At 43.7% G+C, this 26,204-nt stretch overlaps 1 protein-coding gene across 1 annotated transcript in view; it reads right to left on the bottom strand.

Annotated features, from left to right (window-relative positions):
* The window catches only part of Tdrd9 (tudor domain containing 9), a 102,572-nt gene that overhangs the window by 45,729 nt on the left and 30,639 nt on the right, over positions 1-26,204 (bottom strand). Inside the window, exons 6-14 of the mRNA XM_041633413.1 lie at positions 23,688-23,768; positions 22,979-23,143; positions 17,929-18,032; positions 10,693-10,757; positions 6,704-6,758; positions 6,485-6,569; positions 5,542-5,599; positions 2,146-2,250; positions 97-194 (exon numbers count right to left, since the gene is read on the bottom strand). Of these exons, the coding sequence (XP_041489347.1) occupies positions 97-194; positions 2,146-2,250; positions 5,542-5,599; positions 6,485-6,569; positions 6,704-6,758; positions 10,693-10,757; positions 17,929-18,032; positions 22,979-23,143; positions 23,688-23,768 (816 nt within the window). The remainder of the gene's footprint in view (positions 1-96; positions 195-2,145; positions 2,251-5,541; positions 5,600-6,484; positions 6,570-6,703; positions 6,759-10,692; positions 10,758-17,928; positions 18,033-22,978; positions 23,144-23,687; positions 23,769-26,204) is intronic.

Consider the following 26,204-nt stretch of genomic DNA (forward strand, 5'->3'; position numbering starts at 1 on the left):
TAATATAAGGACCAGAACAGAGTGCAGAATGCTGAGTAAACAATAAAACGACATATACACACAAAGCCGACACTAACAATGAATGAAATTCATTACCAACATCTCGGGAACGACATGATCCGGAATAGAGCTGTCCCAGAAGTCCCTGTGGATCAGCCTGTAACAGTATCCTTTGGACACCCGTCCAGCCCGGCCTGCAAAAAGATGCTCAACCCAATGTGGCATTGATCACGTTAACATCAATGTGGAGAGGACTGTAAAACAGCCACTAAACACTGATCAGGAAAAACCTAATTTTCTACCACACTAGGCCAGTAAAAACAAATTATCTTTATTCTAATGCTATCGCAAGTAAAATTATCCTAAAAAGTCAGAATAAGTTAAATTAAGATTAAGTGCTCCTTTAATGTTTTAAAATCTAGTACAAGTTTCGAAAGAAAACAAGTTAGCCAAAATACAATAGAACCCAGAACACTTTGAATGACACATTTCCTAGAAGATTTAGCTCAGGCTAGTAAAACAGAGCTCATCACAGAAAAGCCATGTAGCTGGCGACAGAAATGTGACTCACCTAGTGCAAATATCTGTATCTGTCAGAGGGTTGAGGAGCAGTCTTGTCTGCTCAGGTTGTCCCTGCTTCTGTGTGTCCGTCTGTCCTACTATTCCTACAAGCATCCTTCAGCTTTTTCATATTAGATAAGCGAGAACTGAGCATGCACAGAGCTCAGAGCCACGGTCACCCCAAGAGGACGACAAACTGCTACGTTTGGTGTGACAATTACTATTTGTGGAGCGAAAGCAAATCTTACAAGCAAGAAAAGGGTGAGGAGGGTCCTTAATAGATACACAACTTAAATAAAATAAATAAGCCAAGTGTAGTGGTGCAAGCCTTTAATCCCAGCACTCAGAAGCCAGGAAGATCTCTGTGAGTTCAAAGCCAGCCTGTTCTACACCGTGAGTTCCATGCCAGCCAGCGCTACATGGTAAGAGACCCTGACTCAAAGATGAATTAAGCAAATAAATAAATAAATGTAAATAAATCCTAAAAAGGTAAGAGATGGAGACAAGCATTCATTGAGGAGTAGACAATAGCCAGCAAAGAAAAAAGCTACTTAACCTTATGAACGATTATGGAATCAGAAGTCAAAAATCAAACAGGGTGGAATAGGCATCCAACGATGGCTGAAATGGAAACCCAGTGATGTCATCTGCTAGCAAGGATGTTGGGGGCAGGGGGCTCAGACATTGTGGAGGTGCAGAAAATGGCCACTAAGGAAGCCTTTCACACTGATGAAACTCTTGGCAGCCAGGCTGCAATGGCGCCTTCAACATCTCCTAGCTCTCTCCGCAAAGGGCACTTCAGGAAAGTGGATAGAGCACAGCAGTCAAGAAATGGGCCTGAAGCCAGATTTCTGGGTCAATATAGCCCTACCTGAGGAAAACCTTGTGCAGTTGCTATGTCCCCGAGTCTCAGGACACAACATGCTCACCTCACATTTCTTACAAAGACTAAGAAAGAAAGAGAATACCAAAACCAGAATCTACATGAAGGTAAGAATGCATATGTACTTTGTTCGTGCATATAACATGTTCGATTCTGAGGCAGTAATTTCCCGGAAGAAATTCTTTGGCCCTCTGCCTACCTCCCTTGGTGGGGGGGTCCCTATAAAACAGACTCATCTCTCAGTACACACCACAGATGCTGTCCCGCTAAAGCCAGCTCCTGCTACAGAAGGCAACATTTGGGCTAAGCAGGTTACAGACTCACTTCTGTGGCCAAAGGCCCTGCCCAGCAGCTCTGTCCAGGAAGTGTGTGGGTGGTACACCAAACCTTGATCCCTGTGTGGAACTCTCTAGGAAAAAGATCCTAGAAACAGCAGGATGTAGAGGTGGTCCAAGGGAAGCCAGTCAAAATCATCAGAGTGATCCACTTGGCTTCCATAGCTACTAAATATATTTTTCTTAAAATTTCACACTGAAAATGCAAAGTGTTGAGATATTAAAGGCCACCTGTTCCTTAGGAGCTGACCCTAAAACACTGAGGAGAAAAACAAGGAGGAACAGTGACTGAGACCAGTCCCAACACAGGAGGTGCCTGATGAGCAAAAACGCTAAAGCAAAGCTACTTAACCACAGACGCCTTACCTTTTCTCTGGTCACAGCTGGTCTTCGAGGCCCAGCTCAGCCGCAGACTCTGATAATTTGTATCTTCGTCACAAACCAGAGTTCTGGTCAGACAAAAATCTATAACTGCCATTAGGGAAAAAAAACGTAAGCACCAAAGCTAACATGGGTTATGACAGCCCACAGCGCCTGGGTATAATGGAGTTGGCATGCTTGCAGAAACTTCTGGAAATGTGCTGACTACTCATGCTCCTATCCTTGGAAACCAAGGTCTCTCTATATCACAACAGAAGTCTTTGGGTCTTTGTAAGGCCCAGATTATAATAAAGGCCTGCCTGGGTGCACCCAAAAAATTAGAATTACTCCAAAACCTCATTACACCAGAGCTAGGGGAGGCAGGCTAATGTTCTGGATCTAGATTCAGATCCTGTGTGCCCGTCTCTGTGCCCGTCTACATTCTCTGTGCTTCAAGATGTTCATCTATCAAAGCCCAGGTAAAGGAACCCTTCAGCAGTCGGTCCCCGCCCCCCGCCCCAAGCACCTCCTGTCCTGTGTATGGACGAGCTGTGCTTTGGAGAAACAGTAGGCAGACTCCTGCCCTGCCTCCCATGCAGAGTGTGCCTCCTCAGACTGTACCAGACAACTCTCACCACACCTGACTCCCCAGTCATCTCATACCACCAGTCCTAACACAACTTTTGGTGACTTCAAGTCCAGCAAAAGCAGTGCTGACCATTCTCGCCTCTCAGGGTCTTGATGCCTCCCTCTCAACCTTACTTTCCACCTTGACATCTTCCTATAACCACACCCCCTATCCTGTCAGGCCACAGCCCTGCCTCCATCCAAATGACACTAAACACCTATCTTCTTTCTTCCCTAAGCACCTTTATCCTCACTGGAACTGTGATCTGCACTCCTACCACCTTCGGTTGTCTTAGCATCTGCCCAGCCTGCTCCTGTCAATCTACACCATCTGGCTACCTCTGCTCAGACCACACATCACAATCCCTTGTAAGGCCCCTCAGCAAATCTCTGTTCTCCAACATGCCTGTCTTCAGGATCCAATCAGAACTGGATGTGTCTACCCCCTCAGGTGCAGTCCATTATGTCCATCAGCACTCACCCCTTAGCTTTATCCCCCTCTCTCCTCTCATTTGCCTCCTTTGGGTCTACACCCAGAACCCCTCTTCTCCACCTCGCTCAGCAAAGCGGTCCTGTGAGGCCCTGCATCTGTGGCCCAGGATTTCCCTGCTTTCCTCCATTTGATACTGGTCTGGAAGCCCTGACCTCTGTGGTTTTATGACTAGAATTAGACTTGATTTTTATGTCCTTTTCTTACCACTCCTACTAAAACATCATGGCCCCTCCCCAAATTTCTCTCCTGTCTTTTCCTGACCTTTTCTTCTTATGCTCACAAATTTTTGACTCCTGTGTTATCTCTTTAAGAATCACCTGACTGCATCATGAAAACAGAGATTGGCACAGAAACAAACACCTATTTGCTTCCCTTCCCTTGACTTATACAATTTTCCTTCTTGGTCTCCTGAACTCTATTCCTTATGTCTGAGTCACATTTTTGCACAGTTCACTTCTCACTCAGTTTAGGCCTTTGTTCAAGCACCACTTCCTCATAGGAGTTCCATGTCATCCAATGGTAGGCCAAACGAGATGTCCCCCATAAGTCTTGCACGCATAAATACTTGACCCCCAGTTGGAGGCTGTTTGGGAAGGATTAGGAGAAGGTGTGGACTTGTTGGAGGAGGCGTGTCACTGGGAATTAGCTTGAGGTTTCAAAAGTTTCCCACTCTCCACAGTGTGCTCTCTCAAACTGTTTCCTACTAGTGGTTCAAGATGTGAGCTCTTAGCTGCTGCTACAGCTGCCTCCTGCCTGCTATCTTGGGTCCACCATGATGGACTATTACCTTCTTTGATCATGGTGTTTTAGCACAGCAATATAAAATTAACTGATACCACCCTGTGCTGGACAGCTTTACATCAACTTGACACAAGCTAAAATCATATGACAGGAAGGACCCTCAATCAAGAAAATACCTCCATAAATCAGGTTGGTGGATTTCTAAATTAGTGATTAATGGGGGAGGGCTCATCTCATTGTGGGTGGACCCATTCCTGGGTTGATGGTCCTGGGTTCTAAAAGATGGCAGGCTGACAAAGCCATGGGGAGCAAGCCAGTAAGCAGCACCCCCTCCATGGCCTCTGTTGTCAGCTCCTGCCTCAAGGTTCCTGCCCTGTTCAAGTTCCTATCCTGACTTCCTTCCATGATGGACTACAATGTTTAAGTGTAGAACAAAAAACAAAACAACAACACCACAAAACCTTTCCTCCCTATTGGTGAATATTATTTTCAGGAGTGTTGCTTTTGTTTATGCTGCATTTGATTAACTGAAGCTGTGATTCTTTGTCTGTCTAAAACACCTGATGGTACAATAAAGGCCTGGACAGCCAAAAGCGAGGCAGGAGCAAGGATAGGTGGGGCTGGCAGGCAGAGTATAAATAGGAGGAGAACTCTGGGAGGATGGAGAAAAGAGGAACAAGAGAACAAGGAGAGGAGGACACAAGGAGCCCCCCAGGCAGGCACAGAGTAAGAGTGAAGGTAAGATATACAGAAGAAAGAAGGATAAAAGCCCAGAGGCAAAAGGTAGTGGGGATAATTTAAGATAAGCTAAGCTGGCTACCAAAAAGTCATGCTAAGGCCAGGCATTTCATAACTAAAAATAAGCTTCCATGTATGAAGTAAATAGTAAAACCTCACACACCTCCCTAAGTTGATTTTGGTCACAGTGTGTAATCACAGCCATAGTCGCCTAAGACACACCCTATCTAAAATATCTTTTTCCTCCAAAACTGGAGCTCTTTCCCATGTTTCTTTTCCTACATAGCTGTCTCTACATGAAACTGTAGTTCACCTGTTAACTGTATGTGATAACACAGTCCTCCTCGGCATGGTACTGTACCCTGACTACATGCACTGGTCCCTCAAATATGACTGATGAACACAACAAACTCAGGAGTGAGTAAGGGTACAAGTGTGTGTGTGCGTGTGTGTGTGTACAATGCAGCTTTCCACCATGGCTTCCATCTAAGCTACCTTCAGAAAACAGCTCCCAGCTCCTCCCTAACGCTTACCTACCTTTCTATCACAGGACTACACCAGGGAAGCCCCAAAATTCTGCTTCCTACAGATCCCTTAAAATGGCCTGGCATCCCCAAGAGCAGCCCTACCTGAAGGAAAGGAAAGGGTTTGCTCAGAGGTAACAGTGATGAGCCAAGAATACAAGGAACTGGACCTTTGTGAGCCTCTCTCTGAGTCTCCCAAACAGAGGAACAGCTCCCGTGGCACAGGAGAGCCTAAGGATGCCACCTTTCACATAGGACATGCGCAGAAAAATGCCTTACCATATTTGACGTCTGGAACTGTGACGGAACTCTCTGCAATGTTCGTGGACAGAATAATCTGTGGAGCATTAAACACAACAGGTGGACATTTTCCCTCTGCTCAGGACACTGTCCAACAGTTAGGAAAAGGTCTTCATCTTGAATATTAGTGTAAATACTAAGTTAGAAATTAGAAATTAGCCATCTTCATAGTTTTTCAGGTCACAACTATCAAGAAGCCCCAATGTATAGAAAATCAGATACACACAACACAGGGGCTTTACAAAGGCAGGCGTGGCATGGCCAAGGATCTGCTCATGGGCCTATCTACTGTAAGAGCTTCAGCAGAGGGCTGTGGGATTGCCAGGAACCAAAAGCACAATCAGGCTAAATCCAGAGCAAACACTGCCACGTGGAGCACTGTGGAGTTACATCCAGAATCTACTTTGCTTTAAGATCCAAACATCCTCAAGAATATCAAAATTTGAGCCAAAAGCTCAAATCTCAGACCCTGGTCATCCCAGGCAGCTGTAAGAAGTAGTGGCTAAAAACAAACAAAACAGCCAACAACCTCCGGAGGACTTAGACCACAGCTTCTGACAATGCCCCCACTCCTAAGACAGCAAATCCCCAGCCCTTAATTCAGAAAAAAAAATAGATATACTGTTTGCCAGTATATATCCTATAACCTCAGAACTTCAAAAGATGGTACAAGGTGATCTCAAATTCAAGGCCAGCCTTGACAACATAGCAAAACCCTGTCTCAAGACAAACAAAAGGATCTTAGTTTTTCATAAAACCGATTTACAAAATAACGTACAACAAGAAAGTGTACAAATTCTCATCAATACGATTTGCCTGAGTGACTCAACAGCAGTGTGGGACACACTGGGAAGGAGCCAAGGCACCGCAGTTCTCCACTAAGAACAATTATGTCTCACGCTTCATCTTCCCAGCCTCCTACCTTTCTGTACCCAGGGACTGGACTTAAAAATACGTTATTCTGTTCTTCTAAAGTCACACTGGAATGGAGTGGATAGACCTGCAACCTAAAAAACAGAAGTAAAATAAAATATCACACGATACGCAGCAGACACAGTAACTACTCGGTGAGGAAATTAAGATTATGTAAGGCATAAGCTATACAACACTCTAAAAGGCAAAAGTCAGCATTTAGACACACCTTTTGTGAATCATGTTTGTGAGAAGTTCATGCATATAATTGATCTCACCCAGACCTAGGGAGAAAGCAGAGAAGGCAAATGTGAATTTATTGCTAAAACATAACCTTCATATTAAAATGACAACTTACTGTCAGACTCTTTACGTCTTTATGTTATACGTACTATGCCAGGCTCTGCAGATGTACAGTCAACAGAACAAAGTTCCCTGCTCCCCAAGAGCTATGTTCTAGAGCAAATGTACAGATAACAAGAGATTTACCAATGCTACAGAGGCTTCTGAGAAACCACCACACTGATTTCTACAGTGGGTGCACCAGTTTGCACTCCCACTAACAAGAAATAAGTGTTTTCCCTGGCCCAAGTCCATCCAGCACTTGCCACTGTTGGTTCATTGTAGCCACTCTGGCTGTGTGATAGGAAATCTCAAGTAGTTTTAATGTGAGTTTCCCTGAGAAGTAAAAATGTTCAATATTTTAAGAATATTTATCAGTTGGGGCTGGAGAGATGGCTCAGCAGTTAAGACACTTGCTGTTCTTCCAAATGACAGAAGTTCAGTACCCAGTACCAATATAGTGACTTAGAACCATGTGTGACTCCAATTCCAGGGCATTTAGCACCCTCTCTAGTCTCCTGGCACCAGGAAATGCACATAGTGCACAGACATTCATGCAGGAAAACACTTACATACATAAAAATAAGTAACTCTGAAAATGTTTCTCAGCCATTGTCTTACTTTGAGAATGCAGTTTAATTCCTTGCTGCAATTTTTAATTGGGTTGTTTTCTTATTTTTGTGTGTGTATATATCCTTTATATATATTGTAGGTACCAACCCTTGATCAGATGCATTTTTTTTTCTCATTTTATAATTCATTTGAACAATGGCATCCCATTTGTCATTGTTAGCCTTAATGCCTGCGCTACTGGGGTCCTGTTCAGAAAATTCTTCCTGTGCCTGGAAGCTGAGTGTATTCCTTGCCTTCTCTATCAAATATGCTGCGGTCTTTGATCCACTGGAATTGAGTTGTGTACAGGACGGGAGGTAAGATCTAGCTTCATTCTTTACCTGAGCATCTAATTTGACCAGACTACTCACTGAAGATGCTGTCTTCCCTCCAATGTGCATTTCCTGCTTCTTGTCAAAATCCAGGTGGCAGTAGGAGTGTGGGTTCTTAAGTGGGTCCTCTGTGTATCATTTTATATACTGTTTTTATTAGTATGATTCTATAACATAACTGAACATCAGGAATAGTGCTTCCTAAAGTAATGTGGTTTTTATGGATTTTTGAGACACAGTTTCTCTGTGTAGCCCTGGCTGTCCTGGAACTCATTCTGTAGACCAGGCTGGCCTTGAACTCAGATCCATTTGCCTCTGGCTTCTGAGTGCTGGGATTAGTGGCATGTGCCACCACACCTGGCTCTACAGCAATGTATTTATTTATTTTATTATTGTTTTTGCTATCCTGGGTCTTTGTGCTTCCATATGAACTTTGAAACTATTTAATTTCTGTGAAGAACAACATTGCAGTTTTGATGAGGATTGCACTAAATTGCTTTGGGTTGGATGGCCATTCTCACAATATTAATCCTACCAATCCTTGAGCAGGGGAGGCCTTTGCATCTTCTATTACCTTCTTGCTTCAGAGTTGTAAAGTTTTCAATGAGCAAGTCTGTTTATTAGATTTATCTCAAGATAAAATGATAACTTTTTCAAAGACACTGCCAGTTCAATTTGACTCCTTAGCCTTTTGTACCAGAACTACAAACAAATGTATCATGACACTAACTAGTAACAACTTATTTTAAAATATATACATTCTATCAGTCTCTTCCTTGCCAGATCAGTGACTACTGATGAGTGCTGGCTATATAAGCAATTTCTTTTCTTCCCTCATGTTTTCCGAATTTCCTCTGGTGAGCACACAAAATGTTTCCTATCAAAAGCAATTTGTAAGCCGGGCGGTGGTGGCGCACGCCTTTAATCCCAGCACTCGGGAGGCAGAGGCAGGCGGATCGCTGTGAGTTCGAGGCCAGGCCAGCCTGGTCTACAAGAGCTAGTTCCAGGACAGGCTCCAAAACCACAGAGAAACCCTGTCTCGAAAAACCAAAAAAAAAAAAAAAAAAAAAAAAAAAAAAAAAAAAAAAAAAAAAAAAAAAAAGCAATTTGTAAAGCCAGATATGGAAACTCCTGTCTGGAATCCCAGCAATCGAGAGGTAAAAGGTAATCTCCAGTTCAAAGGTAGACTGGGTTACACAGTAAGTTCCACTTCAGCCAGGGCTACACTAAAATCCTGTCTCAAAAGAAAAAATGGACTGGAGTGTAACTCAGTGGCAGAGTTCTGTATAACATGAGAGGCAGTGGGTTTGATCCCAAGTAACAACACTTCAGAAGATTCGGTCCTTTGGAGTAGGTTCCCAAGTGTCTGCTGACTTATAGCACCTGAATATACATTCTGCCTCATCTGAATTATCAGTATTCAGGTCTTTTACAGGTTCAACAGTGTCTCTCAAAAAATATTGTGCATATAACTAGCTATGACAAGGTCTGGGCAATATTCTGAGACCTTCATCTCCCAGCACTGTGAGCCTCATGAGGAGGAGAGCGCCAGATGCACAGAGAAGGCCACATGGCAGCAGAGACGAGAGTGCAACTGTTTCAAGACAAAAGAACACCACGTAGGCCTGATACCCACGTGGAGCTAGAAGAGCCTGGAGCCTGCCAAGGAGTGTGCCTACTGACAACCTGTTTAGAATGCCTAGCTCCCATAACAAAGGGGAAATAGACGACCTTTTGGTTTAAAACATCCAATTTACAGTACCTTATTAGCACAGCCCTGAAAAGCTAGTACAGAGCTGCTAGAAAATAAGTCAATTAATGAAACACAGAAACATATACTATGCCAGACTTGGATTTACATTAGCATATAATAGAAAGTCACACACCTGAAGGTAAAATATCACCTGTGAACATCTTTCTGGGGTAGTGTTTTATAGCAATATTTCATTTGTATTTGAATAAATAAAGCTTGCCTGATGGTCACAGAGTGGTCAGCCTTACAGACAAGACAGTGGTAACACACGCCTTTAATCCCAGCATTAAAGAGGGATGTAACACGGGAGGAGAAGCTCTCAGACAATCTTATTCTGAGATTCCTGGAGGCAGCATCGCCATTTTTGTGAGGTCGAGGTAAGAGCCAGTGGTTGACTACTTTGCTTTTCTGGTCTTCAGGTTGAACCCCAATATCAGTCTCTGTGTTTTTATTAATTTTGTTACAGTGTTTACCACATGCTAGGTACTGAGTGGTGACATAGCTCTGTTGTTGCTTTTCCCTTACGTAGTATGCACACACACGAGTCACTTGATATATACGCACAGATACGAACTATACAGACCTATGGTTCTTTCTGTACATAAAATGAGTCCATTTAGTAAATAAAATGTGATAGATTTGGAATTCACATGTTACATTCCAAAATTAAATTTCTCTTGTTGTGTGCTTTTGTTCCCATCACTAGGTACACAAATACTCATATGATCTGTATATTACCTTTCAACAACAAATATGTGGATTATTTTAATTTGATCAAACTAAACTCTTTGGGAAGTCATCTTGATGAAGTACTGTTAGACACGACGCATCTTTTCAGAAAGCTGCAGTGGGAGCCTGTTTTCGTAAGCACTGAGCAGGGCTCCGTGCTGTTTCATGCTTTGCTCTCATTAAGCATGCTGCACTGTGAACTGACGACAATCACCTCAGTCATGACCACACAGGGATGCTCTTAACAAAGCAAACATCCTACCAGAAACTGTGACGCTGGCAAGACAGCCTTGAAAAAGTTAGTCTTTATTATCAATATGAACTCTGCGATAACTCAAAGGCTATGGGAACAGGCCAAGCTGAGTCACAGTCGTCCGCGTGAACCCCATTTTCACTACCTGTGCTGTCTGGAACATTAAAACCCCAGTCACAAAATGATGACATTCACACCTGGCAGAAACACCAGCACGCTGCTCCGCTCCGACACAAACTGGGCCCCCGACCAGGTCTTGTTCCTGTCAAAATGTGAAGTGAACAAGTTTGAATCAAGTCCCTGCTGCGTGAGACCCCGACACTACTGGCTTTGTCCATGAAAGCTCTTGCAGATTGTGTCAGGTAATGTTCTTCCGTTCTGACAAACAAGACAGAAGCATACAGAGAGGCCAGCCAGGCAATAAGCTAGGGCTCTTGCCTTCCATTGCATCTGCCTGTAAGACACACTATCTGCAAAAGTTCTCCTGGAAATTTAAACACTGATAATCTAGAACCCCAACATATAAACCTTAGAATAACTACAAGTAAGCTTCACTAAAGCCCAGATTATTACAAAGTGTGTGCATAGATGCGGATCCCAGATAACCACCCCCTCACTACCACAGTTTTTTCTCTATGAAATACAATTTCCAGTTTTCCACAGACCTGTGGGCCCTTCACTGTATTTCACGCCTTCCTCTATGTAGTTTAGGGGCAGCAGTAACAGACAGAAAGGCCCTACATTGCTCTGGAGCTTACTCCCAGTATAGAAACAGAGGAGAAATAATAACTTAGCAATAAGACTGAAAGAAAATAAATGAACATAGGATAAGGGTTATAAGCTGGGGCTGGAGTGATGGCTCAACTATTAAAAGTACTGGTTGCTCTTCTAGAGGATCCAGGTTCAATTTCTAGCACCAACATGGTTACTCGTAACAATCTGTAACTCCAGTTCCGGGGGATCTGATGTCCCAATTTGACCTCCAAAGATACTAAGGCACACACATGGTATACAGACAGATGTGCAGGCAAAACACACATAAAGAGTTGCAAACCTGCATATGAAATGACTGCTCAGAGAGACAATAAGGGGCAAGAAGGAGGCAGCCATATAAAAGCCCAAGAAGGACAAGACACACTGTCACCTAGACTAGCAACCACAATAGAGAATAAGGGAACATGTAACCCACATGGAAAGGCTGGGCGCAGTGCCACATCCTTATCATCCCAGTATTGGAAGAGACACACCGATCTCTGGGACTTGCTGGCCACCCAGCCTAGCCTAATTAGTGGGTTTTCTAGCCCAGCAAAAGACCTTGCTCCAAATAGTGAACAGTGTCCAAGAAACAGCACCCAAGGCATGCAATTAGCCCAGGCATGAACATACGCACAAGTGTATGTACATGCATGCACACACTCACACCCCCAAGATAGGTAGGATTCTAGGTTCATCGAGCTGCAGGATTTAAGATCAATACCAATGTGTAAAACGGGCTGGAGGCCCAGCACAGTGGGGTAAGGCTTATGCTTAGCGTGTGCAAAAACCTGGGTTCACTAACTGATCAAAGAGAAAATGCTAAATAAAAACCAAGTTATCAAAAATACTAATAAAAACACTGCATATATAAAGTTTATGAAGATTCAATCACAAAGTGACCAAGTGAAAATTTATGGAGTTCAAGACTAGACTGTGCTAAATAGGGAGACTAGCTCTAAAATTACATTCCCAAGGAGCGAGGGAGATGGTTCAGCCAATAAAGCACCTGCCTTGCAATCTTGAAGACCCAAGTTCAATCCCCAGTACTTGCACAAACACAAGTGTGGTGTCATCTGTGTACAATCCCAGCACTGGGGAGGCAGAGACAGAAGGGTCCCCAGGACTCCTGGCCTTGCATAACTGACAAGTTATAGGTCAGAGTGGACCCCTTCTTCAAAGGAGGTGATGTTCCCAATGACATACAAAGTTGTCCTCTGGCCTCCAAATACATATATACATGTACACAACACACACACAAAGAGTACAATAATTAAAAATAAATAAGTAAATAAAATAAAAAATCTCCAAGCCTCATATGGTGGTATATACCTGTAGTGTCAAATACCTGGGAAGCTGAGGCAGAAAATTAATTGAGCCCATAAGTTCAAAATCAGTCTAATCCCATTTCAAAAATTAAGGGCTTGTGCTTTGGGGACCCTTTCTCCCTACTTGGCTACCTCATTCAGCCTTACTAGAAGAGGGGGTACTAGTGTCATGGAGAGCTGATTCACAGCAGGCTGGCCCTTTTCTAGGGAGAAATGGAGGGGGAAGAGTGGGAGGTGGGAGGGAGCAGTGAGGGACTGGAAGGTGAGGAGGGAAGGGAAAGTTTGTCCAGATGTAAAAACAAGGAAACAAAAAGAAAAGAAAATTAAGGGCTTAGGCCAGCAAGATAGCTCAGTGGGTAAAGGTGCTGGACATGCAAGCCTGGCAACAGCCCTGGAACACATAAATGTAGGACAACTCTTCAAAGTTGTCCTCTGACTGTGACATGTGCACTGTGACACATGAACACACACAAACATGATAATAATAACTTTTTATTAATTAAAAAGTAAAGACCAAGGAGATAGTTCAGTTGATAAAGTGCTCACGGTGCCTCACAAGCACGAAGAACTGAGTCCAGCCATCAGAAGCTAGGTAAAAAATGCTGGACGCACATGATCGTAATTCATCTCTGCGGAGGCAGAGACAGGAACACAGCTCAGGCTCCATCGCCAAGTAATCTAGTCCACTGTGTGAGCTCCAGGCCAATGAGAACCTGCCCAGCGGAGCTGGATGGCAACCCTGAGGCTGTCGCCCATCACATGCACATACACACATGTCCCCCCAGCCACAGAGGTACATGAGACTCATTCATTCAATCATTTCCAGCTTTGACCACTGAAAACACCTACAAATAGTAACAAACCAGTAGTGAAGCGCAGAGCTGGATCTGGGTGTCCTGCAAGCCAGACTCGTATCACTCACTGCGAGAGCTTGACTCCCCGAAGAACGGGGTGGCTGGTATGGAGAGGGTCAGAACTGGTGAATGGCCAAAAACATCTCAAGCCAGAAATCAAACAAGTGCCCAAGGAAGGGGCGAGTCAAACCCAAGGATGTGGCAGTCACCCCAAAGCGGCTCCAACTCTGTTTAGGACAACTGGGGTGCAAAAATTTTTTGACTAAAATTAACTGTATATTTCAACAAAAATCCATCAATTTTTTAAAAATAAGACCAGCCTCAAAAATGAGAAAATATTTGCATTTTTCTGATATAAAGAACTATTATCCAAAATACATAAAGAACACTTAAACTCAGCATATATATACATACACATACATACATACACACATACATACATGCAAAAGCCAGCTATGGTGGCATACACCTTTAATCTCAGCATTAAGGAGACAAAGGCAGGCAGATCTATGAGTTCTAGGCCACCCTAGTCTACATATCAAGTTCCAGGCCAACCAGAGTTGTATAGTGACACCTTGTCTCAAACAAAATAAAACAGAAAAATATTGACTGAAAAATGGACAAAAGAAAACCATTAGGCAGAGCCCAGGGAATCCTCCAGAAGAGAAGAATGAAGAATTATAGGAGCCAGAGGGACCAAGGACACCAGAAGAAATAGCACAGAATCAACTAACCTGGGGTCATAGGGCTCACAGCCTACATAAGACTGACCTAGGCCCTCTGCATACATGTTATGGTTGTGTAGCTTGGTCTTCATGTAGGACTCCTAACAGTGGAAGCAGGGGCTGTCTCTGACTCTGCTGCCTGCTTTGGGGATCCTCTCCTCCTACTGGGGTTGCCTCAGCCAGTCTTAATAGGAAAGAAAGTGCCTAGTCTCACTGCAACTTGACATGCCATTGCTGGTTGAAATCCATGAAGGCCTGCCCCTTTCTGAAGATAAATAGTGGAGGAGTGGATGGGGGTGGGGGGAGAGTGGAGGAGGGACTAGGAGGAGAGGATAGATAGGAAACTGCAGTTGGAATGAAAAATGAACAAATAAATGCAAAAAAGAAAGAATTGGTAAAAGACATGAACAAGCACTTCATGAAAGAAGAAACAGTGAGACAACATTCATACCCACTTTGACAACCAACACCCACACCACAGACACACAGAGAGCTAGCAAAGCACATCAAGCTACAGAACTCTGCCACTTGTGGGTGGCTGTGCAACACGGTGCAGCTACACTGCAAATGAGTGAATGGGACCTTACAACACATGGTTATGTTCTTGCCATAGGAGACAGCAATGGTGCTCCTTGTAAGTATCTAGATGAACTGGAGTCTGTCTGCATACACCTGCATGCAGGTGAACTGGATGTCTGTGTCTGCATGCACCTCCATGTAGGCGAACTGGATGTCTGTGTCTACATGAACCTGCATGCACGTGAACTGGATGTCTGTGTCTGCATGCACCTGCATGCACGTGAACTGGATGTCTGTGTCTGCATGCACCTGCATGCACATGAACTGGATGTCTGTGTCTGCATGCACCTCCATGTAGGTGAACTGGATGTCTGTGTCTACATGCACCTGCATGCACGTGAACTGGATTTCTGTGTCTACATGCACCTACATGCAGGGTTTTGCAGCAGCTCTACTCATAGTTTGAGACCTAAAGGACAATTAAGATATAATCTAGTTAATAGATAATTGTAGTCAGTACAAATATTGAATACTACCGAGTATTTAAAAAGTTAGGGCAGATGAGATAGCTTGGTGGATGAAATACTTAACGAGTAAGAGGCAGCTTTTGCCTATAATCCCTGTGCGATGGAAACAACAAAGATGTTCAACATCAGTCTCTAGTCCACTGTGTACGCACACATGTGCATTCGCCACACGTACATGCATTTGCTACACACACACACACAAAGAATTATAATTACATAAAATAAAAACTGGCTTATTGCTAGTCACACACCTTTAATCCCAGACTTAGGAGCCAAAGGAAGGTGGATCTCTGTGAGTTCAAGGCCAGCCTGGTCAACATAGTGAGCTCCAAGAAAGCCAGGGCTACAAAGAGAGATGCTGCCTCAAAACAACAATAAAAATTTGCCTATGACAAGATAAGCAAAAATCTTAAATGCCTTTAAAATTATATTTCCTGATTTTATTTAAATATTTATTCAATGTATGTTTGTATGTATATACATGCCTGAGTATGTGTATTGCACCATGTGTGTTCAACAGTTACAAATAACTTTAAGCCACCATGTGTGTACTGGGAACTGAATCTGGGTCATATACAAGAGCAATAACCACTCTTAATTATTGATAATTAAGGGCTCAGACAAGAAGTCCAGTGGATGCTAAAGCCGACAGATTCAAGGCTTCTGGGCAGCATTCAGGTACCTGTGTGGAGACTCAATGAGTCTACTCAATCACAAGCAAAGAAATACTCCTAGCTGAGGCCCTGGGTCATCAAAGATAAAGAGCGTATCTCAAGGTTAGCCAGCGTGAAGAGGCACATTTATGTACAGGGAGCAATGAGAGAAAAAGGAACTTTATCTCTAGCAACACAAGCCAGAAGATTATACGAAAATAGAATCAAAACTTAGAAAGAGTGCTAAAAAATGCATTTTGTTAATGCTTATCTCAATGTTATTATGTATATAAAATTAGAAAAATAAAATGTAAGAAGCATCTAATAATTTAGAATTTCATACAAACTAGCCGGGCGGTGGTGGCGCACACTTTTAATCCCAGCACTCGGGAGGCAGAGGCAGGTGGATCTCTGTGAGTTCGAGGCCAGCCTGATCTACAGGAGCTAGTTCCAGGACAGGAACCAAAAACTACGGAGAAACCCTGTCTCGAAAAATCAAAAAAAAAAAACAAAAAAACAGAATTTCATACAAACTGAGAATTTCTACTCTGAAAATCCAAACTCTGAAATGCTCCAAAGTCTGATACTTGACTTTGCTCCTCAAAATGATTTTGAGTTTAGAGTATTTGGGTTCAGCCACTGCAGTCTGTGAAAACACTCCACAAACAAACAATTCTGACTCCAAACATTTCTGGTGCAAGAAGTTGAACCTACACTTAAGCACTGTACACACATCAAAGACATGAGCCAGGGCGAGTTCAGACTAGACTGAACTGGTCCACACTGTCTGCACACTTCCAAAGTCATGCTAGTCACAGTAAAGACATGAGAGTTTTTAATTCATGCATGTGTGTGGTGTGTGTACATGAGTGTGGGTATATGTGCATACATGTGCATGCAGAAGTAGGGAAGAGAGGAAGTGGGGAGCAAAGAAGGGAATGAGAAAGGGAGGAAGGGGGAGTTGGAGCAGTGAGATAGAAAAATGTCAGTGTCACTTTGAGTGTCATCCTCAAGAACTCTGCCCATCTTCTTGGAGACAGGAACTCTCACTGGCCTCAATCTTACCACTGGGCTAAACTGTGGTGGACCCAGTCTGGAATTACAAGCACACACTACCATGCCTGGGGTTTCCCCTGCAGTTCTGGGAATCTAACTAAACTCAGGAGCTCATGTTTGCAAACCAAGCACTTCACCAACTGAGCCATCTTCTCAGCTTGAGTTTTTTATCTGTTGATATAGATTTTTTTTCAAACAAAGGATGAAACTGAAATAAAATAATGTTTTACCCAAATAAAAGCTAAGAACATTTACCAACAAAGTCTTTGGAGGTTGTCATCTGGGAAAAATATAAGGAAACCAAGAAAAGAAGTCCAAATTTGACAAACAAGGGTTAATTCAGAGGTCTATAGGGAAAAAGTCACCCCAGCAATCTAGTTTTGTTTACTAAGAGAGGGAAAATATCCATTATCATTATTTGTTTCTAAAATAATAAGTGCTATTTATGTGATGCAATAAAACTAGGACCACAGAGTTTCAACAACTGAGTACTTTTAAATTCTAGACCCAAACCAGCACTTAGAACCTAAACTGTCCTTAAAGGAAGAAAGTCTCAGGTTTTGTTTTGTTTTGTTTTTAAACAAAAACTAAAAGAATGAACAACTGGATTGCATGCTGAGTGTCAGGAAATGTCTCAGAAACAAAAACAGAGGCAGAGGAAGCCATGTGATTGCTGTGTCTGGAAAGGCCATCCTCACCCCACTTTCTGGCTCCAGTACTAGCTTTAAAAAAAAAAAAAAAAGTACTAAAGCTGCACTCAGCTCGACTTTGACTCTGGTAAGTAGAAACCTGCAGAGTGACCAGTGACTGCTGACGACTGAAAAGGTCCCTACAGCTTGGGTGTGAAAGCACACACCCAAAATCCCAGCACGCAAGAGCAAGAAGGCCACAACCTTGTCATCAGATAGCTAGACTCTGTCTCAAAACAAGCCCAATGTCTACAGCTATTATCTTACTATGCAAAAACACAAGCATGTGTCTGACACACACACAGAAGTGCAGCTGGAGGGGCTCTTACCCACTCTCGTTCATGTCCAGGTCATCAAACATCTGAATGAGAGAGACAGCAACTTCATAAACATCCTTTGTTATCACTGGCTCCTCCAAACGGTAGGGAGGGAGCTGAAAAAAATTAAAAATAGAATCTCTAAATGGAGCTAAAGGAAAAAATGCTGGTTTAATATGCGCTCACCCCTTCATCCACCAATCTACAACAAAAGACTTTGAGGCACCTTAGCACTACTGCACCCCCCTTCCTGGGAACCAGGAACCCTGGTAACCAACCGCACATGCACGGGAGCTTTGGGTACTTTCCATCCCCATTGTAGTCTTTCTTCAATAGACCCGGACCCTGGAACTGGGGTGAGATGACCTGCAGGTGTTCCTCCTTGTAACCGCCATAACATTGATCAAGTAGAGTTAGCTGACCATTGTATGAACTAGTCAAAATAGTTGACAAATGATTTTTGGACTTTCCCTTTGATTCTGTACTACCCCCTCCCTGATTTTGTGGGTTTTTTCCTTTAAAAGAGCTTGTAATAGACAAAGCAGGCGTCCTTCTCCTCTCGAGGCTGAGGGACCTCTGCCGTCGCAGAATAAAAATTCCTCTTGCTATTGCATCAACCATGCTGTGGGTGTCTCTTGGGGCGACCTCCTCCTTGGTGGGACTTTAGGGCCCAACAGTATAATTAATAACAACAGTGACGCCATTACAGCCACTCTTGAAGATCTGGGATGGCAAGTGCTGCCTGGGATACTGGAGATACATGGTGTTAAAGTCAGTGCCAACACAGATGGAATCAGAGAGTCCAAGAAGAGACTACCTTTAAGGCACAAGGATAAATTGCATCAAAGGCCTAGGGAACTTGGGAGGTTTCCTACCTCCAAATCAGTGCTCTTCCAGGGTATCAAATCCCCGCCTCCTAAGAACCCCAACATCTACACACAGCAACTATCTGCAAAGGGTAGAACCACATCTATCTCCCAGTGTGCCCTAAGAATACCACGTGACATGGCTGCTGTCTGCTAAGACTTAGAGATTGACAGACTACTTTTAACTGAACATTAAAACAAACTCAAATGGAGCCTAATGACTTAGAATCGTCCCGGGTTCCTCCACAGAACACTGGGCTCCAGGCTGGAAGGACGGTCTGTGGGTCTGTGCACAGAGCTCTGCAGGCGGCGAGGCCACAGTGTTCTCCAGCTTCCCATACAACTGCTACAGCACGGTTCTCACAGTCTGCTTTATATCTTGTCTGTTTTCCACCAAGAGTAAGGAGGCATTTTGTTTAATAATTGGATCAACTATTGTCTATAATACCTTACAAATAATATTGTGATGGACACACCAAAAGGAGTCTTCAGGTAGTCAAAAGTTAGTCATATAGAAGTGTTACAGATAATGTCTAAACCATTTCCCAATATTACTACAACTCTAGTAATTTGATTATGGCAAGTTTACTTTCATTTAATAACAAAGCTCAACTAATACATTCATCACTGACATGCCTTAATTTCTTACCCTATCCTAACAGTGACCAATAGTCCATAATGTGACTTTTCAAAACAGAAATAGGAAAACGTGCATGTTCCACAAAGCCAAACTCACCTAGAAGCCTGCTATTGACAAACCATGTAGAAAAGGCACGAGACTGAATCACAAGTAACTCCATTGAATTCTAGAACCCAAGCCCTGAAATTGCTGCTCTTGTTACTGGTGTTGTAATGCAGGGTCTCACCTTCAACTTGCTATGTATTCTAGGCCGCCTTTGAACTCTTGATACTTCTTACCACTACCTCCAGAGGAATGGAATTACAGGTGTGTGCCAATACCTGACCTTTTGGGTATTTTATTATTAATTTTTTTCATTTATTTTGCATCTCAACTGCAGTTTCTCCTCCCTCCTTTCCTCTCATTCCCTCCCCCTGACCCCCGCCCCACTTTCCCTCTACAGTGCCCACCTACTCCTCCTCCCCATACAGAGAGGGGCAGGCCTCCCACAGGTGTCAACAAAGCATGGCACATCGGGTTGAGGCAGAACCAAGTTCCTCCCCCTGCATCAAGGCTAGGAGAGGCAACCCAGCAACCCAACCAAAGGTCAGCTCAAGTGCCAGGTACTCTCTAGTAAGATATCAAATATAGCTAGCTTGAGAGCATACATGCACAAACATGTTCATGTGTGCTGTCATGTGAAGGCATTCCTCAGTCACCATCTACCTTTTTCAGATTTCTTTATTATGTACGGATGCATGCCTGCACGCCAGAAGCAGGCACCAGATCTCATGACAGATGGTTGTGAGCCACCATGTGGTTGCTGGACATTGAACTCAAGACCTCTGGAAGAGCAATCAGTGTTCTTTACCGCTGAGCCATCTTCTCTACAGCCCACACCATCTTTTTTTGAGATGTTTTCCTCCCAGTGGCCTGGAGCTCAATAAGAAGGCTAGACTGACTGGCCAAGAATCCCTAGGGTCCCACCTCTCTCCACCTCCCCAGTGTTGAGAATTACAAAAATAAACCACCATGCCTGGCTTTTAAAAATGAGAAGAAAACTCTAAAGAGAGTGTATAAAGATTGGGCTGTTAGCCATGCATAGTGTTACACACTATCCTGGCACTTGAGAAAGTAGAGGCAGACAGAGCAGACATTCAGGGTCATCCCTGCCCACACAGCAAGAGTGAGACCAACCTGGCTACATGAGGTTCTGCCTCAAACAAAACATAACAGCATAGTCTGTACTGGGGCAAGGTACCACACAGACGGATAGCGGGGAGCCACACAATTCCATCAGAGTGTACATTTACACTGTATAGACCTTTCCTAAGATATTCTTGCAAAAGAAAACAAGTTGAAAGTAAGAGATGAAGATTTTTCTAAGGGCCTTGAAAGGCAACACCTGAAGTTGGCATCAGAAAAACCAGGTGGTTTTTTTTTTTTTTAAATAGACCAGAGTGGTCAACAGGGTCATTATTCTCAAAAAGCCCAGTAAGCTTAAGGCTGACCTTGCTATATGGTAACTGGACCAAAAGGAGCCTGGCAAATACAGCTTGGGTAGGTGGGGTCAGTAGAGTCACAATGGAAAGAGACAAGAGAACTTGGAACTAGAGAAGCACAGATCATACTCCCAACCCTGACAGAAGTCAGGAAGGTTTGCAGAGAAACCTGGGACTAAGAGAGGTGCTTCTGAAGAAAAGAAATACTCGGTTATGTCTAAACATGGTAAGAAAAGATGAGCAGAGGGAGACAGCACAGGCAGAGGGCCGAGCTCCACAGAAGGCCCCACTGGACGGCATGAGACGGCACTAAGAGAACACGAGGATAATGATGAAATCGAACTTGAAAACACATCCTCTAGTGTTGAAAGTTGTAGAACAGAATAAACACAAAACACCACCTTCATAGCTTACAGGTATGGACAGGATCTGGGGGGATCTAGCTTAGCTAGACAGGGCCTGAATTCCAACCTTGGCACACAAATCAGTACACAGTGAAGTCTGTTTGACCATGGACTGAAATATTTACAATGTGCCTTCTAGGCACCAAGGATAGGCTGTGGTGAGCAATGGTAAAGCTAGGTGCCCTTCAAACAGCTGAACACAACCCAGAGTCAGCCAAAGGGCCGTAGCTTCTAGAAGTTGGCCTGGTCCAACCACAGGGCCCCACAGAATAGATGCCCACAGTTGACTTTACCCCCTTTTCAATGTTTCCACAAAATATTGTCTTACGTTGATATCTGACGAAACCTAACTGGCAGCTCATTCTAGCAGAGCCCACTGTTCAACACTGCAGAGATCTTTAACAGAAAGAAGTTCAACTCCTGCTGCAGCCATCAAACTGCAAGCACATATATTCTTTGTCACAGCAATCTCTTCTGGGCTCATGGGCTCCAGGAAGGCATGGTCTGGGGACATTTTTGGTTGTGATAATAGAGAGGTGTGCTACTTGCATCTGCTGGATCAAGGGCAAGAAGAAACATCCTGCAGTGCTGAGGGTCCCCTGCCACACAGAACTCTCTGGCCCAAAATACCAGTAATCCTGAGGCTGAGAAACCACACACTACAAGACATGCTATCTATCCTGTGTGCATGACAACACGCGGCAGCGTTAGTCACTGCAGCGCTACTGCAGTAAGAGGGGAGGCACTAGAGACTACATGGAGGAACAGCATGCAACTCTAAAAGAAAAACAGGAAAAAATATTTGCTGATATAAAAAGGAGATCTAGGCAAAAATTGTATGCAGAGAGTATACCATCTCTGAAAAAGAAGAAATGGTGCCGTATTTGCTTAGCAGGCCCAAGTGTGTGAGGAGGATCCTAGGGCCCTGCAGGAGCAGGCCCAGGTGTGTGAGGAGGATCTAGGGCCCTGCAGGAGCAGGCCCAGGTGTGTGAGGAGGATCCTAGGGCCCTGCAGGAGCAGGCCTGACGGTAAACAGACAAGAAGACAGGAGGAGTAAGGCAACCTTTAACTCCTTTAGACTTTTTGTCCATGAGCTGGGAACGGAGCCACCAGTCTCACACAGCTGCACAAAGCACTCTCTCACTGAGCACACTCAGAAGGATGAGAGAGGAAGTGTGTCATGCCTGCTTCTACTTTAAACTTCTGAGACCTCTAATGTACCGCACGTGTGTGAAAGCAACTGCACATCAGCCTCTTATGAGAATGTGTGCCCAAGTCTTCGCTGTTACAGTACAATTCCAGGTTCAACTCAAGTCACCTTATACCAGAAATTTTTAACCAGAATTCTATCTCAAGTAAATTTACCCATCAAATAAATTTACAGTTTTATAAATTTACAGTTTTATAATCACTAAAATCGTATTTTTTTCAATATCAGTGATGCATGAAGTCTCAGTAACTTTCATGAGGATGTGTGATACGAATATTTACTATGCTCCATCTTATAGAAAAGCCCAGTAGCTTCCTCCCTTTGTCTCCACCCTTCCTCCCACGTGTCAGCTGACAGGTTCTAAAAGGCCACATGACCCTTTTAGAACTAGCAGGGAAATTCACGGTTTAGTCAAAAACCAAACTCCACTCACTATAAAAGAAGAAATGCACCGGACGTACCCCACTATGATAGATGTGCCCCAAATCATTAAGGTAATACTCCTCAATAGTGTGGGGCTTTCCTTCCACCTCAAAAACATATGCAGGATTCATCTTGTTCTGAACAGGAACAGCAAAGTAGTCTGCAAATTCCTTGCAGTTGATGGTGGCAGACATGAGGATCACCTGGAGTGAAGAGAGCCCTGTCCATGAGTAACGTGAGCCCCTCAGAACCAGACCCACCTTCTCATCCTCTCACCATTTAGAAACTACTAAGTTTTAAACAGAATACCTTGATTTTTTTCTTGTGTATTATACAAATTAAACAGTATAAAGAGTACTCAAGACTTTACTGTTACTCTAAAGCTATTTTTTTCAAATGAGGAACTGTTCAGTCCCTGAAATCCACAGTGGAGGAGAGAACTCCTAGAAGCTGACCTCTGACCTCCACATGCCCCACACATGGCACACATAACACACAAGAATAAATAACAAACTTTTACAAATATTAAGATGAGAGATGCCACCTCCCACAGTGGGCAGAATATGTCCAAATGAATCATTTAAAAAATGTCCTACAGATTTTCCTACAGGCCAATATTATGAAGGCATTTTCTCAGTTAAGAATCACTTTGCCAGATATATCTAGGTTTATATAATATTGATGAAACCAATTAGCATAGTACCAAATTGTTAAAATGGGAGAAATAGAATGAAATATAAAATTTACCTTCACAAAACGTGAATTTGTCCTCAAAAGCTTACGGACGACCAACAGCAGGAAATCCATTTCCTCGGTTCGTTCGTGCACCTACAAAATAAAGAGGGCACCCTCCCCTGGCATCAGGAATGCACACACCAGGGCTGGGGAGACTGCTCAGTGGCTAAATAATTTTTTGCACAAGCATAAGAACCAGAGTTCTGATTCCCAGAATCCAGGTAAACACTAGATAAACATAAAGCCTATAATCCCAGCATCAGATGGTGGGATCCTCAGAGGAAGCTGGCTAGTCATACAGGCAGGCTCTGGGTCTCACTGAACAAGGCAGAGAGTGGGCAGAATGACTACAAATATGAGCAAGCACATGTACCCACACATACGTGTGCCAGCACATGCAAACATGCACATCACACACATGAAAAAATTTTTACAAAGGATACTCATGTCACTTGATGAGAGGGTAAAGAGGGCTTCCCTGCCCCAGCAGATGTTCAGCTAAACCAGGTTGCTCAGGTCAGTACAGCTTTCTGGGTTACTCACGAACACCTGCCCACAATCAAAGGCTAGCACGTGGGTCACTGTCACCCTCCCTGCCGGGATTAGGGTAGAGCAATGTTGAGCCCCCCTGGGCCCTGCCCACTTCCCAGCAACACTGCCTGATGAGTCCCTGCTGACCCCTCTGCCATGGTTGGTTATTCTAACAAGTGTGGAGCTGAATATGCTCCAGTCTAATGCTGAGCGGGGAGCAGCAAGTCGTGTTCAATGATAAAAAGAACCGAAGCTCACAGGATAGACTGGAGGTTGGCCCTGGAAAAGAGAGGCCAGTCAGAAGCTGGTAAATAATCACACAAGGTCAGAGTGTAGGGCAAGGAGGCAGAACTTCATCATGACCACAAAGGAGCACTACTCCAGTCCTACTCAGAGACCCAAACTGCTCCATCCATACTACCCTGCCCCACCTAAAGCTGCAGGGACAAGGGACCTTTTTCCAAAAGAAGCCCAATTATTTGTTTATGCTGTGGAGCATTTGTTTAATGATGCAAAGATGTGTTGCATTCTTTTATGTTACATTTGTTTAACTCAGAAGTTGTGTTACTTTGCCTGTCTAAAACACCTGATGGTCTAATAAAGAGCTGAACAGCCAATAGCAAGGCAGAAGGAAGGATAGGCAGGGCAGGCAGACAGAGAGAATAGGAAAGAGAAGGCAAGGAAGAGGCAAGGTGCCAGCCACCTAGGCACACAGCCAGCTATGAAGTGAGTGTGAAAGAAAGGTATATAGAATAGAGAAAGATAAAAGCCCACAGGCAAAAGGTAGGATAATTTAAGTTAGAAAGGCTGGCTAGAAATCAGCCAAGCTAAGGGCAGGCATTTATAAGAAAGAATAGGCCTCTGTGTGTATTATTCAGGAGCTGAGTTGTGGGCCCCCAAAAGAGCCAAAGAATAAAAAAATAACCAACTACAAAGGCCAGTACATAAGGACAGTAAGATTATTTCCAGATAATTCCCTGCAAATAGAGAGAAACAGCCACTAAATCCGAAGGATGAACAAGACTTCATTCTACAGCCAGTTTTCCTCTTGGCCCTGTTGTCTTGTGCCTCACTTTCTACTGAGCAGAAATCCAGAAGGCAAAAGCTAGAAGCTATTTACTGATTATGGACAATGGCTGGAAATCTTCACAGAACACCATAAATTTTCTTGAATAAGATATTTCACCCTATCACCAAATCCAGAACACCTCCAACACAAGCCCCACCTCCTTTAGTTAGAAAAACCAAAGCTACTGCCAATGAAGGGCCCCCAAGCTGCACACTCAGATAACAGGTCCCAACCCTAAACTTAAGAGTTAACAACTTAGCCAACCATGGTGGCACACACTTGAGAGGATCAGGAATTAAGGACAGTGGGGGCCACATGAGACCTTGTCTCAAACAACAGTGATAACACTGTACTTGGACCCATCTTCTCTGGTCCTCCAGGGCAGCTCTTTCCAGCCTTCTGCATGCAGGACTTGGTCCACTGCCCCAGAACACTTATGCATCACCTCTGGCCTTTCCTTAACACAATACACAGCTCAGCCTCCTGGGACAGTGAGGGCTGAGAAGAGAAACCAGGACTTGTCTTCTACAACAGTGTAAAAACTGCTCACTGGAAGATGTGCTCAGAGCTGGCTCATTCTTCTTCAAGAGCCAAGAAGCCAGAAATAATATCATCCCATTTCAAACTGTCTGGGTCCTTCAAATATTCTAAATTTTTGTTTCTCTTGAAATTCAAATTATCACAGAGAATATACTTAGTACTGTATGTAGACTAAAGCTTCAAGTATATCCATCACTCATTCCCAGGTTGGGGAGTAGACAATCCAGTGGTGAGGGCAGGGACTATATTGTTCCCCATTGCTCCCTGGTGATTGTTCTTGCAGAGTAACCCACTTCTGTTACCTTCTAGGAGTGAGTGTTGTTAACAATATGACATTGGTAGGTTTGCCTGTCATTTACATACGTGCAAAGCAGACAAATCACCAAACA

Source organism: Microtus oregoni, unplaced genomic scaffold (assembly GCF_018167655.1).
Source record: "Microtus oregoni isolate MIOR12 unplaced genomic scaffold, Mior012 000043F_ref0000047, whole genome shotgun sequence".
Taxonomy (NCBI): domain Eukaryota; kingdom Metazoa; phylum Chordata; class Mammalia; order Rodentia; family Cricetidae; genus Microtus; species Microtus oregoni.